Below are 15683 nucleotides of genomic sequence, written 5' to 3'. Positions count from 1 at the left end.
AAAAGAAAACATGTATGTAAATTGGTCTTTGCAAAAGTTTAAGTCCGGATAACTACCCAACCTTTAGGAGTGATTTCAAATTGATCATAACCTTTTAAAATATTTCAAATAACTATCTAAAGTTCTGAAAAAGGGACATTTGTTAAGTTCACTAATGTAAAGTGATGACATGGACAAATATTAAGTGTGTTTGAACTCTCAAGTCATCTATGAGATTTGAATATTCAAATTGACACCATTTAGCTAAGCAAATTTATGGTTTAACTTGACTAAAATGAGTCAATTTGGGGGATTAGAACTCCAAAGACGTCAATTAGTGAAAATCAACTTTAGTATTTGTACACCTCACTATTTAATGTCAATAACGTCATCACTTAATATTGATAAAGTCCTCAATAACCTATCAAATGTTTGATTTTCAAAATGTTAGTAGTTATTTGGAATGTTCTTAAATGTTGAGATTAATTTGAAATCACTCCAAAAAAAATTGAACAATTTTTTATACCTAACCCTAAAATTTAATAATTAATTTTTTTTATTATAACGATTTAGTTACATTAATAAGTGAAAACTCAATGAACCAACTATAATACAACTACAATACTTGAAATCCAACTTATTATCCACATGAGTTAAAGAAAGACCAATAAGATAGTGGTAGGAGTATATGATTAGGCATATTGGCTGCCATGTTTGAATTTAACAACTTAACAAATCTGCTTTCAAAAGAGAGGCCGATAGTTTGTCAGTTTGTGAAGGGCCTCTTCAATCAATCCCAGCTGTAATTCTACGATTTCCGAATTTCCAAGGGACGTTGGACTGTGTACATTTCATTCGAATATTTCTCTGTTAATTTTGAGATATTAACGGACCACTCGGGAAGATTAACAATATTGATTTCTGGACCACCTATTTTTTTTTGTGTTTTGGTGTTTAGGGCTCTTATTCGGATGAAAATTAAGTTTGGTAAATGAGTCGCGTTTGTTGTGTTTGTATTGTTTTTTGTATCATACTTGCTATCTTAACGGATTATGAGATGTCAAATCCGTTATCTTAATGAGTTATTAATAAATAACTCGATTTATTAACGAATCGTGTCGTTTCGTGTCAAACTAACAGATCCTGTAACAAATTGTTATATCTAATGTCTAGATCTGAAAAATATGTTTTATTGGGTTTTTAACGAGTAACCTGATAACGATCCAACTTGTTGACGGATTATTAAAGGGCGACCTGATAACGACCCAAATTGTTAACGGGTTAATTTGAAGCTTATTATTTTCGTGTCGTTTTATGTCGGGTTGACAAGTCGTGCAAAAATTGTCATGCCTAAATGAAATAGAGAGAAGGCAACAATTAATAAAATCAATTTAGTTATAAATTATTAATAAAATCAATTTAGTTATAAATTATTTAAAAAATACCATATTGCAACTGGTAAGAAAACCCCACCTAAGGTTATAGTTTGAACTGTCCGCTCTCACTAGCCAAAAAGGGTTCCCCAAATGAGTGAGTTATTTAGTACCAAACGTGTGTTTTCTGGAAACAAAAAAAGCCATTGAGTTTTGGTTATTTTTTGAACAAACTCCTTCATCTTACGACGTCTTTTTCTTGCTGATATAATTGTAGTCGCTTGTCCTCGTGACATTTTGACGTAAATTTCTTTCTTAGACTTTTTACTAACAAAAAAAAAAGTATTATCACACGTCATTTTTTACTTCTCACATACTTTTATTAATTTTTATTCAATGCTCTTCTTCAATTCCTTCAATTTAACGATTGAAAATTAAGAGGTGTTTAAGAAGTAAAAATTGAATGAAAACATCTTTCATACGTTTTAGATGACTTGATTTGGTGGTATATACCCCACATAAGAGGTTGCCTAAAAAAAGGGTCATGTTACTTTCATTCATTTATTTAACAAATCAATTATTTAATGGTGTAAGTTGCCTCTTAATTAATCCTTATTACCTTATTAAACTAATATTAGTTTACAATAAATGATGATTTCTTCCTTATTTTTCCGGTAAGTTGTCTCTTTCGTTCCCGATTAATTTAATAAAATTTCCACATTTTATCTGGAATATTAATACACATTAAAAATAAGCGACTCTGAAATTTTGCCAATATTCAAAAAAACTTTTATCCAACAGCTACAAACATGGAGTATTTTCAAAATTATATTAATTATAATCGTTGAATTTTTATCTAACGATCCAAGATAATGGATCAGATGGTCCTCTCCATTAGCTCAGGAGAGGATCCGAATCCTTGTTTTGAAACTAATAGCCCACTTATTCCATTGACATGGACCAGATTTTAATAAGATAAAAACCATGACTTGTTGTGTGTCTGAAATTCTGAATCAGCACACCAGCAGAACACTTTAATTAAATGGCCCATTTGGTAGGTTAGATTAGATTGGATGTTAGAGATAGATTTGAATTGAAAGAGACTTGTAAGACATGATTTATAATCAACGTGTAAGGATATGTTAGATAGCTTTACTTTATTGTGTATTCATAACGCATCATGTTCAATCTTGTTCGTCTCATATTTTGACGCAACAAATAACATACTAGACTCAAGTCCATTTTAATTGGTCAAACCTATTCAAACTAGCCCACCAAACAAGCCTAAAGGTTTTTGCCATAATAGAGTCCATGTTTTCGAGTCGAGACCCTTTTTTAGAACTCAGTGTCCGAAGTTCAAATATTAGAAATCTAAGTCGTTGAAGAGAGAAAAAAAGATATTCAAATTTTTGGTTTGTATAAAGTAGGCAGAGAAAATAGACTAAATAGAACCGTATAAGTTAAAATAAATAACCTCATTTTTTCAATCTGTTGGCTTCCGAATACTGAGATCCAGAGAGCGTCTTCTCACCAGAGGTTTTTTAAATTTTTTTTTATTTTTAAAGGAGTTAAGAGGATTGGAGGTGAGGAAAAGGGACAATATTTTGGGACAAAACACAATTTTGATATTTTTTTAGGGCGAAAGAGAATAAGAAGAAGAAGAACCTTACCCACATCACCCTAAATAATGGACACACGTGGCAGTCGTGTACGAATCTTGATCTCGTCGACCGCCGGCACCGTTGCACCTCAGTCCATGCAGCAATGATGTCATTCTACGCGCGCAGCCGCTACTTTCAGTCAGACCAGTACTATCCACTCCGCTCAAAAGTCGTAAATACCCTTTCCTCAGATCAAAATGTTGCCAACATTCAGTTGAAGCTAACCCAACAGCATCCTCTCCCCATTTTTTTTTGATAAAAATCTTAAAGATTCGTAAATTGTATTTTTTATTGTATATTGTACGATTAATTTTTATCAAGTACTATTTGTATTTAATTTTAAATAAAAATATTTAAAATAATTTATGACCGCACAATATACAATGAAAAGATATGGAATCCTTACAAAGATGATTCGGCGAGGATCCGAATTTGAAGTTAACCAGAGATTTTGCCACTTCATACTACGTTTTGTAGTATTCCTCTCACTTATAAGTGAGAAATTTTAAGTTCGATTATCGTCAAAGGCGAAAATAAACCACATTATTGCTAGCCTATTGAAACGCTAAGCCCATTCTCTCTTCTTTAGTATGGATAATTTTATTCGTTATAGAGTGCTGAAAACACAATTCAGTATAACCATTGTTATTATACAATCGGTTCTTAAAAAAATTAACCAATTGTATTATGATGCATGGTTTATTGAGTCGTGTTTCTGACAGATTAAAATTTTCTCTGAGTTGGCAAATCAGCTCACATTTCAACAAGGACAGAGCCGTAATTTAAGAAAACAGACTTGATTCAAGTTGTCCCACTACGAGTCCTTTTTTCTCTCTTGATAAATACAACTTATACGGCGGAAGAATCTCTTATCTTCTCGCCTCTCCTTTTTCTGTGATCCTCCTTCTCCCTAATTTCTCCAATCTTCTACAACCCAAAGTAATCTCCATTTTCTTCATCCAGAAGCTTCCTCTCACTGGACTGATCATTTCTCTGTCTTTCGATCGCTTGGATTCAGATCCTTTTGAATTTCACGTTGAAGTTAGTTTCTGGGAATTGGATTGCGGAATCCTTAGAATCTGTGGATAATCGGTAAAATCGAGCTCCGGGAAACGGACGGCTAAGAAAGCTTTGATCGGTGATTAAAAAGGTCTGATTTTTTTATTATTACGAAAAAAAGGTTTGATTTTTGGTTCTGGTCAGTTTTAATATTTGTGATTGGCTGAGTGTTTGATACTCTCCAAAACTTGGAGCTCACTACTGGGTGTTGGAAATTTGAAAGAGAGTGAGGGAGAGATTGGATTTTTAATTTAATTTTTTAGCATTTTAATTTACTAATTCGTGATTAAATTTCGAAATCGTGATCTAATTATGAAATCATGCATTAATCAAGCATAAAAATTCCAGCCTATGTACGAATTTATCCAAATATATATGCTGAAAAAAATATCAGTTTTTCGATTTTATTTATTTTCTCGGCAACCAAACAGCACATGTTTGCTTAATTTGTTTATTTTGTTGTAGATTTTGGAGTAGTATAAGATGGCGTGTTTGCAAGGGCCGGTAATTTGCCCCACCGTTCGAGCGAAGCGATCGGGGTTTGACACTCTGCCTGTGGTAGGCCCTTTGGTGAAGGCTAGGCTTGGATTCCGAGGGATCAGCGGCAGTATCACGAAGGCGGGTTTTGCTTCCCGCCCTCGAAATGCTCGAAAATGCACAAGAGTGCATTGTACTTTCAGTTCTTCGTCGGATGGGAACGGAAGCATGGCGGAGAATTTCAATGAAAATGACGAAGATTATGTCAACTCTAGCGTACTTGAAGCCGGTACGCTATTGATCAGCTTGCTCATTCTTGTAAACCTTTAACGCCGTCTTGAAATTGAATTATGAATCTTTATAATTGAAATGCCAATGATCTGAAGCAGCTGACTGAATGATTGCGGTTTTGTAAACTTTCTTGTGTAATTTTGTATCCTATGAACCGTTGAGTAATAAGTGTCTGCGTACGGTTTTTGGTATAGTTGAGGTGAAGAGTGGAATTGATGGATTCATGATCAAGATGCGGGATGGTAGGCACATGAGGTGTGTCCATAACAACCCTCAAGGGGGGCATCTCCCCGATTATGCTCCGCATCCTGCAATTGTATTGAAGATGGAGGATGGGACCGGTCTTCTTCTCCCAATAATTGTTTGTATGTTATCCTGAACTAATAATTTCTGACATTACAAATTGTCTACCTTTGAAATTTACCTTAGAAAGTCAATTTGAATTCGGGATTGCCCTTGATTGCAGTGGAGATGCCTAGTGTGTTGCTCATGGCAGCAATCCGCAATGTTCCTATTGTATGGTTTCTCTCTACATTGTCCTTCCATTTGAATTAAGATTTCGTCTATCCGCGATTGTTGAGTGGGCAAAATTAGGCCTTGCCAACATATTGGTTAATGTAGGAATTCTTTAAATTTTTTGGGTTATGTTTGCAGGCTAGGCCAACTATGTATCAAGTGGTTAAGGAGATGATTGACAAGATGGGTTATGAGGTATGCCTGTGTCCTCCTTCTAGTACAGTATGACAATGCTTGTCCATTAATGTACATTCTTCATGATCTTTAATTGTTTTTGTTTGTTTTCGATCTCTGCAGGTCCGACTTGTCAGAGTCACCAAGAGAGTGCATGAGGCGTATTTTGCTCAGCTATACCTCAGAAAGGCATATACCTTCACACTTCATTCGGCTTAATTTTTGTTATTATATCTAATTATTATTACTATTCTTTTATGGTCATTTGAGGTGGGGGGAAAGCGGGGAGGGACTGAATTACTTCTGGAAATTTAAATTCTTAAGTTGGCTAGTTAGTGTATGGTGACACTGTTAGAAGTGATCACAGGCAGGTAGTGAGACAGAGTGTGTCAGCTTTGACCTTCGGCCTTCAGACGCCATCAACATTGCTGTACGGTGCAAGGTACATACTATGCTCTTTAGATCTACATTTTGAATCGTAGAAGTAGATTGCTTAAAATCCCTGCTAAAACTCTTTGAACTTTCAGAAATGTAGCAATATAGTAATCTACAAGGGTAGGAGGCTCTAAATGCTTAATAGCCGTTTTGTGATCAACTGTATTCTTTCCACGTTCTGTGCAGGTTCCCATACAGGTCAACAAGTACCTGGCATACAGCGATGGAATGAAAGTCATCGAATCTGGAAAGTTCTCAACTCAAGGCCCTGCTTCAGATGGATTATTATTTACTCAACTGGATCGGTGAGTATTGAATGTCTTAGACATGGGTCTTATGTTCAATCTCGAAGGGATTATTCCTGAATTGAATTTAATCTAACTGATCAGATGATGTAACGGTTGGTCTTGGATGAGGTGAGTTGTTAAGGGAATGAAATCTGACTGTGATCAGATGATGTAACTGGTTGTCTACATTGAACTTAAATGCATGTTCAGTCTTTCGGAAATTCATGTAGATAGGTGTTTCAATCTGATCAGGGTAGAACCTATGTCTAAATTTGGCATTCCGTAAAATAGAGGAGTTAATTGAAACTTTATATGGTTTCAGGCCAAATGGTCAACCATGTGTTGAAACGAAGGAGTTTAATCTTGTGCGCAACATGCTTATAGCTGCAGTTGAGGAACGATATAGAGATGCTGGTAAATATGTTCTGTCCATTAGTATTTTTTTCACCTATCAAAGTCCTGCGATGTTACTTTATTCAGTTGCCTGCTATTCAATGGGACTAGACTTTGGTGCTTCGGGCCCGTTATTGTTGGTGCTCTTTCATTTATTGTTGGTTGTGTTTGTATCAATGCTGTTGGAGCTTTTGAATCTCACATGTATATTTTCATGCTCCCTTACAGCTCAATGGAGGGACAAGCTCCTCCAACTTCGTGCCAGAAAGAACTTGGCATGAACGGTAAGAAGCCCGCCATTGTCCCCAAACTAGTCGAAATTATGAGTGTAACTGTAACTGCAAGCCGAATTCACGTGTGTTTTTTTTTTCAGAATCGTCCGTAGGGATTTAAAATTGTACATAGACAGTATTCTTGGAAGTTTGATCAGCTCATCGGCTACACCCGCAATCCGCCGTGCATCTCCACTCTTCTTATATATATATATATATGAATATATGATGTAAAAAGCCTGTGAATATAGTAAATAATTACGTGTATGTATAGACTATAGTTAAAACTTACTAGCAATGTAATGGCACTTCTTGGTTTCTGCTAAGCCACTTAATTGAGAGTTCGTATTGTGATTGGCATGCGTGATTCCATGCCAACTTATACCATTTTTCTGAATGGCATGCGTTACTTAGAAAAGTTCAAGCTCAGACGACGTATTGCCTTGTGAACATTTTAACTGTCATGATAGCGTTTTGAGCCACTAATACAAATCTGTGTAAAACTGTTCACATTTCTTTACATCAGTGGCTCAGGACACCATTGTTGTGAACCACCACGGTATGGTCCAGTTTGGGACAATTTGAGGTATGTGTTTTATACGGCATGTCTTGGGTTAGATCTTTGGTGCTGGTGGATTACATGATTTGTGGCTCTTTTAGGCTTCAAAAGGGTGAACTGCTGGTCCCCTTTTGAAATAAACAGATGGACACCATGTGGGGGTAAACTTGTTACTATTTTGTTTTAGGGTAAATAGCATTATCATGTGGCTTTCGGGTCAAATAATGTTAATCAATGTGGGAAGAAACATATTATGTTGTGTTATTCAATTGAATTGCTATAATAGTGGTAGATTTATTTCGTGTAAGTCGATTAAAATTATTTGACTACGTCATTTAGAAGACAAGACAACTCTTTCAAAATTAATATAGGAAACGTAAGAGGCAAGAAAACGAGATGATTTCAACCAAAAAATAAACTGCATTCTATTATTCAGCTAAAATGCGTCATGATTTGTGCATTTTTCTCTACCAAAATTATTGCTGTTTCCCAATAGGATCCTCTCTGGATCTTTTTGGTGAGGTCTATGAAGATTAGTAAATCGTGTCTGTTTATTTTATATCGTGTGGTCAGTTTTTGTTAGGTATTGTTTATGTTTAATTTTAACTAAAAATATTTAAAATAATTTTTAACCTGACAATGTACGATGAACGAATATAATTTACGAATTCCTGAGATTTTAGCAAACAGAATACGGATTCTGCTGTCTCCCAAAGAATGAAGTTAGTTTCATAATTTCGAACGGAACCTGATTTACCTTTTTAACCCTGATTTCAGCAGTAATTTACGTTTCCCCAGGTCCAAGCCAAGTTAAACACCGAAACCGCGGAAGAGTAAAAAAGAGAGAGAGAGAGAGAGAGAGAGAGAGAGAGAGAGAGCAACAGTCGTAACGCCGGTGTTAAATTCCCGCCAAGTCCCACGCGCTTTATGCCAACGTGGCAACCTCCCCCAGTTGGATTTAACTGGCGCGTGTATATAACTTCCCAAACGGCGTTACACCGTACCAGTTAGTTCATCCGTCACCGACGTTTTCCCGTGAGGCGTTCGGCAATCGCCGTCATTTATCAAACAAATTAAAACCTGATTAAAATTAAATTAAATCCTACTTTAATCATGATTACATAAATTCTATCTTAAATCCGTCTCCTCCAATGGCTCCAGACTTCTCTGTCTCACTCCGAATCTTCGTCTAGCTCGGAGACGCTGAGGCCTTTTCCGCCATCGAAAGGCCCTGGTTCTGGTCTCATTTTTCACTCCAAGAATCGGAAATTCGGAAGAGGAAGTCTCGCTTCTGCGTCCGCCGCCGGTTTCAGCAGCTCTCGGAACGCCGCCATGTCCGGACCTCTGGATCGTTTCGCAAGGCCTTGTGAGTACTCGCCTTCTTTGACCGGTTCCCATCTCTTCTGTTCGCTAATTTCTTCCTATTTTCTTTATTTATTTTTTGAAAATTTGATTCTGTTGCCTGTGCTGGTTCTAGGGTTTTGGATTGGGGTGATTGAATTTTTGATCTTGGACTAGGATTTTATCTTTGATTGATAGCAATAGGGATTGATGATGGTAATTTTTGTAATTTTGTTGACGTTGATTAGGTTTTGAGGGGTTCTCTAGCCACGACGAAAGGAGGGAAAGGAAATCGGATTTTGAGAACTCGGAGGAGGAGAGGAGGACTGGAATTGGTGGGAATTTGAGGAAGAAAGCAATCAATGCGTCTACTAAATTCAGACGTTCTCTCAAGAAGAAGAGGAGGAAGAGTGGTGGTGGTGGTAGTAGGCTGTCCACTTCGGTTTCGATTGAGGATGTAAGGGACGTCGAGGAGCTACGGGCTGTTGACGCATTTCGGCTGGTGCTTATTTCGGAAGACTTGCTGCCTCCAAGACATGATGACTATCATATGTTGTTGAGGTTGTTCATTTTCCCAGGAAACAGAGTTTCTTTGTTTTTTATTTTCCTTCATACAAGATTTGATATGGAAAGTTTGGTTTTTTCTGTTTACTTTGTATGTTTTGTTGCTGAGAAGTTATTTTGTTGCAGATTTTTGACAGCAAGGAAGTTTGATATCGAGAAAGCAAAGCATATGTGGGCCAATATGATTCAATGGAGGAAAGATTTTGGTACTGATACAATTTTGGAGGTAAATTCACCAGACAATTCTGCAATGCATATTTAAAAAAATGTTTAAAGATGTGGATATGCCACCCATAAGCGGAAGTAAAAATCACATTCTTTTTTCTTTCAGGATTTTGATTTCAGCGAGTTGAATGAAGTTCGAAAGCACTACCCTCAGTTTTATCATGGCGTTGACAAGGAGGGAAGACCTGTTTACATTGAAAGGCTGGGGAAAGTTGATCCCACCAAGCTTATGCAAGTGACTTCCTTGGAACGGTATGTGAGATACCATGTGCAGGAGTATGAAAGGTGTTTTGCCATTAAGTTTCCAGCCTGTTCAATTGCTGCAAAGAGACATATAGATTCAAGCACAACAATTATAGATGTTCACGGCGTGGTATACTTTCAGTTAACTTCTCAAGTGTTCGTTAATTTTTTTTGTTTTGCATAAAATATACAAATGCTAATTTAACATTCCATTTTGCTTCTTTCAGGGTCTTAAAAACTTTACCAAGTCTGCACGAGATCTCACGGAGCAGCTGCAGAAGATTGATAGTGACAACTATCCTGAGGTATGAGGACTCTTTATGTAATCCTTCCAAGAATTGATGCCTTTTCAGGATATGTGGTGATTTTAATTAAATCCGTATGAAGTGTATCTTCTAATTTTTAAATTTCTTTGTGCAGACGCTTTGCCGAATGTTTATAATCAATGCTAGTTATGCTTTTAGGAAGGTGCTCTGGCCTACAGTTAAAGCATTCCTCGATGCCAGAACAACCAGCAAAATTCATGTATGGTTGATGATACACCCAAGATTTGATGTCACTGTTGACTGAAGTTATCAATGGGGTCAACTGATATTGTTATATTTTTTCAGGTTTTGAGTAACAAGTACCAAAGCAAATTACTTGAAATAATCGATGCAAGGTGATTGATGCTCACTATTTTTTCGGTGGGTTTGTTATCATTCTGTTTTCATAACTATTAACTGTGGAAATATTTTGGCTCTATACAGTGAGTTGCCAGAGTTTTTAGGTGGTAGCTGTACCTGTTCCGATCAGGGAGGTTGTATGTCGTCTGATAAAGGGCCATGGAAGGACCCAAACATACTGAAGGTTGTGTTAGATGGATTGTTATTTTTGTTTCACCTTCTCTTCCTCTTTCTGCTTGTGACCGTACTATTGTATGGCTTAAAAATAATGTTTTTTGCTTGCAGATGGTAATTAGTGGTGAAGCACAATGTTTCAGACAAATAGTTACAGTTTCAAACAGTGAAGGGAGGATAATTGTTTGTGATAAGCCACGCAATCCATTGGTATGGACTATTGGACCATCCTACTATGTCTACATTAGAAGCCGTTTTATCGAAGATTTTCTCTGAGGCTATGTTTATATTTTTCGCTCAGATAAGAAGTAGTGATACATCTACCGCAGAGTCTGGATCTGAAGTGGAAGAAATGGGATCACCTAAACCAACGAGGAACTACTTACAACCTAAGTTGACTCCTGTTTGTGAAGAAGTAAGTGTTGTGTTTGATAAGCATCTGTTATTTGAGAATGATTAGCAACATACGCAACTGAATCATAAGCAGCAAAAACATGTGGAACCAATCTTTTTTACTTTTGTGTAGCATTGGCTTTACTGAACACAGATGTATTCTGCTATAAATTGTCATCTAGTTTCGTTGACATTTTGAACTTGTATTTGTTATGCTTAAATGCTGTTTTAGGCTAGGGTAGTCGGTAAAGCGAGCATTGCTACCGGTTTGCGGGAGTACGATGAACTTGTTCCCATGGTTGACAAGGCTGTGGATATGGGATGGAAGAAACCAGAATTACAACCACCACTTGCTTCTAGAGGTTGGAAAATCTAGTTACAGTTCTCCTGTACCGTGTAATTACAATGTGGTTTATAGTTAGCAGAGGTTATGTTTACAAACACCATGCTACTACAAGAGTTAAAAGTTAATATTATTCGTTACAAATTCATAGTTGATCTAATTAATCGATTAAAATACATTGCAGGGGCATCTTCTCCAAGATCTGTGGGGAAAACAACAGATGCCATGCGTGCTAATATCTGGACTATGCTTGTGGCTTTCTTTGTAACCCTCATTTCACTATTCCGATCTTTTTCACTGCGAGCGACTAAGAAATTTAAAAACTCTGTTTCTGATTCTGTCCACAAGATTCCTGACCTAACCGATGAGTCAACTGCCGTGGAGGAATTCAGGCCCCCATCACCCGTACCGGGGTTATCCAGGGAAAACCTTCTCTCATCTGCTTTGAAGAAGCTTGGTGAACTTGAGGAGAAGGTAGATATGCTGCAAGCAAAGCCTCTTGAGATGCCTTATGAGAAAGTGGAGCTACTGAATGCTGCTGTTTATCGCGTAGATGCGTTAGAATCAGAGTTAATTGCAACAAAAAAGGTAATTTTTCTCTCATTTGATAGTCGCTTTGTTGTGCCAATTTGGCAACAGTATTGATATGCTGCTTGTCTTTACCTTTGAAATGTAGAAATACATTTTTTCTCGTGTTTCGGAATCCCTGATGCAATTTTGGATTAATTGTCTTTTTCTTCTTCCTCTGTCCAAGTTACATATATATATATATATATATATATATATATATATATATATATATATATATATATATATATATATATGCCCATCTTTCCATATTTGCGTACTTAGTCAGCTTCGTGGCCGTTTCTCAATAAGCATAATTCATCTTTGTTTGTCCTTGCATTTTCGATCATTTGATGATTTAATTGGGACTGTACGTTGCTTCTTGATTAGGCTCTGCATGAGGCTTTAATGAGGCAGGAAGAACTTCTTGCCTATATAGACAGGCAAGAACAGGCCAAGCTTCGGGTTAGTGAAACATTTTGCTCGTAATTGAATCATCCGAAATTAAAACATTTAATCAATGCCGGCTTTTCCTTGTTTATTTTCTTTTGCGCACGAAACTGAAAATTATGCTCGTTTTCTGAAACAGAAAAAAAGATCTTGCTGGTGAAGACAATCTCTGCTTCAAGAGGACCTGCGTGTGACATTTTCGTCATGCTTTCCTTGTATATTTGAGATGCATCCGCACATACCAAGTTCGTCTCTCCAGAGGTGCTGCTGTTTTTGTTTGTAAGCTTCCTTCTACGTTACGCATTATAATATCGTGAATAATGTAAAGTATTATACAACATTCTCGAGTTCTTCTGTATCGAACTTTCTGTTTGTGCATACAATGGCTCTTCGATGATAATTTATTTATAGAATGGAGAAGTTTACCACAGAAAGTGTTTAAAAATTGATGTCTATTACATCTGCGATTGCAATAGCGATAGGCGGTCGCAAGTATTTGCTCCCATCAGGTTCTATCAGTCTTTCCTCGGAGGAATTCGATAACACCTTGAAGGGAAACATGAGCATCATCGCTCTTCATCAGCTCTCCGGCAACTTCAGCAGGCGTTGCTTGTGCCCCGTTGAGCAACATCTCAATTTCTCCGAAAAGTGTGTGCTCGTGAATCAGCAGGTAGTTATATGCCAATGTCTTGAAACCACCGAAGGTGCAGTAGGACATGTGTATGTGCAGGTCCATCCGGCCAGGTCGCAGCAACGCTGGATCAAGCCGGTCCTTGTGGTTCGTCGTAAACACGACAATTCTTTCCTCTCCACAGGTCGACCACAGTCCGTCGATGAAGTTCAATACAGCAGAGAGGCTGATCTGTGAATTAAGAAAAACATTAAAAACTGATTGCTTTCAAATAACCAAAAGCGGTTCTAAGATTGTTATTACCTTGTCATCTTCCACGGCTTTGGGCTCGTTCTCTGAATCTCTGTTCTGCAACTCAACTGAACAATCAATGTCCTCGATCACCAATATCGACCGGCTCTTCGTTCCGATCAGTAACCTTCTCAGATCAGAATTGCACTGAACCTCCCTCAAATCCAAGTCAAAAATATCAAACTTGAGATAATTAGCCATGGCCGCAACCAAGCTCGACTTTCCCGTGCCGGGCGGTCCGTACAACAAGTACCCTCTTTTCCAAGCCTTTCCTACCCTCCTATAATACTCCTTCCTCTTTCTAAACCTCTCAAGGTCCTCCACCAACGCCGCCTTCATCTCCGGCTCCATAGCCATTGTTTCGAAACTCGCCGGATGATCAAGGTTGATTGAGCTCCAGTAATCCGTGCCATTGTAATCAACCGTGTGAAGCTTCACCACTTTTCTCTCCTCTTTAATTTCTTTGGATTTCTGTAGAATGTAATGCAAGTAAGATCTAAGCACCATGTCCCTGTGCTTCTTATGGAAGCTGAGCTCTAACTGTCGGACCTCCAACTGCGAATTTTCGCCGCCACGTTTACTGTTCGGTTTTTCGGTGCTTATCAAAACCCACTTGAAATCTACACCGTTGAAAGAATCAACGATGCCTTGATTCTTATCAATGGTGATCAGAAACTGCTCCTCCTTTTCGGGCTTGTTGACTTTGATCCTCCGCGTAGCGGCGGAGACCTTGGCGCCGAGGTAGAGGTTGGCCGCCTCGAACATCTGGTTCGGGGTCAGGCCGTCGAGCTCCTCCACAACGACGGTGAGTTGGGAGGAGAGCTTCTGGAGTCGGGAGTAGAAGGACTTTTGGAAAGCCTCCGGGATGAGGTCGCTTGCAATCGTTTTGAACAGGATTGCGGAGGCGGCGAGTGAGGCCGCCGCCGATAGTATGGTTTTTGGTGACGGTAGGTTTTCCTGCGACAAGCACAACATGGTTTAGTTCTTTTTTGGGTTGGTTGGAGGGGGATGGTTATTGGTAGTGGTGGTGGTGGTGGTGGTGACTAAATGGAATATTGAGATGCGGCTGACGATGGTTGTGTTAGGGGTTTTGTAGGGTTTTATCTTTCGGGTTTGCGTGAAGAGAAAGACTGAGGGAGTAGCGAAGCTAGATAGGTCGGTGGTTTCTCTACGATAAGCTCCCTCCCAATCTCTCTCTGTTCTAGAATTCTATTTGTTGTACATTTTCCTGTTGTGACTCGTAGTACATAAGCTTCTTTGGCATGCCGTATTATATACCAAACACATGATAATATAATTTTATAAATTATTCTATTTTATTATGACTTATGGTATATGGGCCTCGTTCGGCATGCCGTTTTATATGCCAAGCACACAATAATATAATTTGGATGCACATATTAGTCTGTTCAAATGAAGTAATCATTATAGTCTGATGTACCAAATGCATAAGGAGAAAAGGGAAGGGGAAAAACTATCCCTTTGGTTTTGGCTGTTGGATTTTTTGGGTCCGAATGTAATGCATGGCCCATTTCAAACTATAATTGTGAGGTTGAGATTTATTAACACGAAAAGTTTGTTTTTATAACTATCACACTAGAATGTGGTGTCACGTAACTATACTCATGTTATATGTGAGTCAATAACAATGTATAGCTCGTGGTCTTCTATTCATTTTGCCGCTAGTCTTTGTTATATGTGAGTCAAATCATTAGCTTGAGTTTCCTTTCAAAAATAAAATTACACATGTTAAAATGCTAAGGGTCTGTTTGGTATTCTATTTGAAAATTTTTATCATTTCTCAAAACATTTTTTAAGAATATTTCTTGAAAACAATTTTTTTTAAGACTCAAAAACTTGATTGGTTTGCAATTTAAAATTTTTAAATCTTACGAATTAAAGTAGAACAAAGAGATCTAAAAAGAGGAGGGGTTGCAAGAGAGGTAGAAAGAGAAGAGAGGAGGAAAGAAAGCAAGATGATTGAAGGAAAAGGAAAGAAGAGAGGATCGAACGAGATAGAGAGGAAGATCAGTGAGAAAAAGAACCTAAAGAATGAAGAGAGCAGATTGAAGGAGAGACAAAAAAGGTAAAAAAAGAAGAAGAGGAGAGTAAGAAAAGAGAGATAGATTTGGAGTGAGAAGGAATGAGGGAGAGAAAAGAAAGGAGTGAGTTTAAGCTTAAAAACTCTAAAAACTCACTTTTTATGTTTTCAGATAATAGACTATATTTTTGAGTTAATCTTGAGTTCAGTTTTTGAAAATAGTCATACCAAATAAGTTTTGAAGACCTAAAACTTGAAAATTGTTTTTGAGTTTACAAA

The 15683-nt window shown here is 37.6% G+C and overlaps 3 protein-coding genes across 4 annotated transcripts; 2 read left to right on the top strand and 1 right to left on the bottom strand.

The window, feature by feature from the left end:
* The first annotated feature begins 3829 nt into the window (after positions 1 to 3829).
* Positions 3830 to 7299, top strand: LOC137718179 (bifunctional nuclease 1). The gene is made up of 11 exons (XM_068457680.2): positions 3830 to 4163; positions 4538 to 4838; positions 5035 to 5205; positions 5307 to 5356; positions 5495 to 5551; positions 5654 to 5719; positions 5898 to 5972; positions 6152 to 6270; positions 6575 to 6666; positions 6874 to 6929; positions 7019 to 7299. The coding sequence occupies exons 2-10, from the start codon at positions 4556 to 4558 to the stop codon at positions 6924 to 6926; spliced, it is 966 nt and encodes a 321-aa protein (XP_068313781.2). The 5' UTR covers positions 3830 to 4163; positions 4538 to 4555; the 3' UTR covers positions 6927 to 6929; positions 7019 to 7299.
* A 1022-nt stretch (positions 7300 to 8321) lies between these two features.
* Positions 8322 to 12875, top strand: LOC137717520 (phosphatidylinositol/phosphatidylcholine transfer protein SFH8). 2 transcript variants are annotated; one of them, XM_068456909.2, is made up of 14 exons: positions 8322 to 8842; positions 9066 to 9378; positions 9508 to 9607; positions 9713 to 9979; positions 10077 to 10154; positions 10270 to 10374; positions 10461 to 10510; positions 10599 to 10698; positions 10800 to 10898; positions 10990 to 11103; positions 11314 to 11443; positions 11609 to 12012; positions 12382 to 12456; positions 12581 to 12875. In XM_068456909.2, the coding sequence occupies exons 1-14, from the start codon at positions 8809 to 8811 to the stop codon at positions 12599 to 12601; spliced, it is 1890 nt and encodes a 629-aa protein (XP_068313010.2). In that variant the 5' UTR covers positions 8322 to 8808; the 3' UTR covers positions 12602 to 12875. The 2 variants fall into 2 exon arrangements, with proteins under 2 accessions (XP_068313010.2, XP_088555032.1); XM_088698906.1 differs by having other exon boundaries at positions 8619 to 8842; positions 9066 to 9607.
* LOC137717521 (AAA-ATPase At3g50940-like) lies at positions 12825 to 14610 on the bottom strand. The gene is made up of 2 exons (XM_068456910.2): positions 13376 to 14610; positions 12825 to 13303 (listed from the first exon to the last, which is right to left on the bottom strand). Exons 1-2 carry the CDS (start codon positions 14336 to 14338, stop codon positions 12947 to 12949), a joined length of 1320 nt encoding a protein of 439 aa, XP_068313011.2. The 5' UTR covers positions 14339 to 14610; the 3' UTR covers positions 12825 to 12946.
* Positions 14611 to 15683: the final 1073 nt, after the last annotated feature.

This window comes from Pyrus communis, chromosome 8 (genome assembly GCF_041283825.1).
Source record: "Pyrus communis isolate YQ-2024b chromosome 8, ASM4128382v1, whole genome shotgun sequence".
Lineage (NCBI taxonomy): Eukaryota > Viridiplantae > Streptophyta > Magnoliopsida > Rosales > Rosaceae > Pyrus > Pyrus communis.
The sequence above is the reverse complement of the archived record's forward strand: the minus strand, read 5'-3'. Positions and strand labels throughout refer to the sequence as shown.

Excerpts from the sequence above, each read along its gene's own strand:
- LOC137717520 (XM_088698906.1), top strand. The coding sequence starts at position 8,809 with ATGTCCGGACCTCTGGATCGTTTCGCAAGGCCTT. Across the intron at positions 9,608-9,712 it reads GTACTGATACAATTTTGGAG|GATTTTGATTTCAGCGAGTT; the intron begins GTAAATTCACCA and ends TTTTTCTTTCAG. Across the intron at positions 11,104-11,313 it reads TGACTCCTGTTTGTGAAGAA|GCTAGGGTAGTCGGTAAAGC; the intron begins GTAAGTGTTGTG and ends ATGCTGTTTTAG.
- LOC137718179 (XM_068457680.2), top strand. The coding sequence starts at position 4,556 with ATGGCGTGTTTGCAAGGGCCGGTAATTTGCCCCACCGTTCGAGCGAAG. Across the intron at positions 5,552-5,653 it reads TTGACAAGATGGGTTATGAG|GTCCGACTTGTCAGAGTCAC; the intron begins GTATGCCTGTGT and ends CGATCTCTGCAG. Across the intron at positions 5,973-6,151 it reads ACATTGCTGTACGGTGCAAG|GTTCCCATACAGGTCAACAA; the intron begins GTACATACTATG and ends CGTTCTGTGCAG.
- LOC137717521 (XM_068456910.2), bottom strand. The coding sequence starts at position 14,338 with ATGTTGTGCTTGTCGCAGGAAAACCTACCGTCACCAAAAACCATACTA. Across the intron at positions 13,304-13,375 it reads AAGCCGTGGAAGATGACAAG|ATCAGCCTCTCTGCTGTATT; the intron begins GTAATAACAATC and ends CTTAATTCACAG.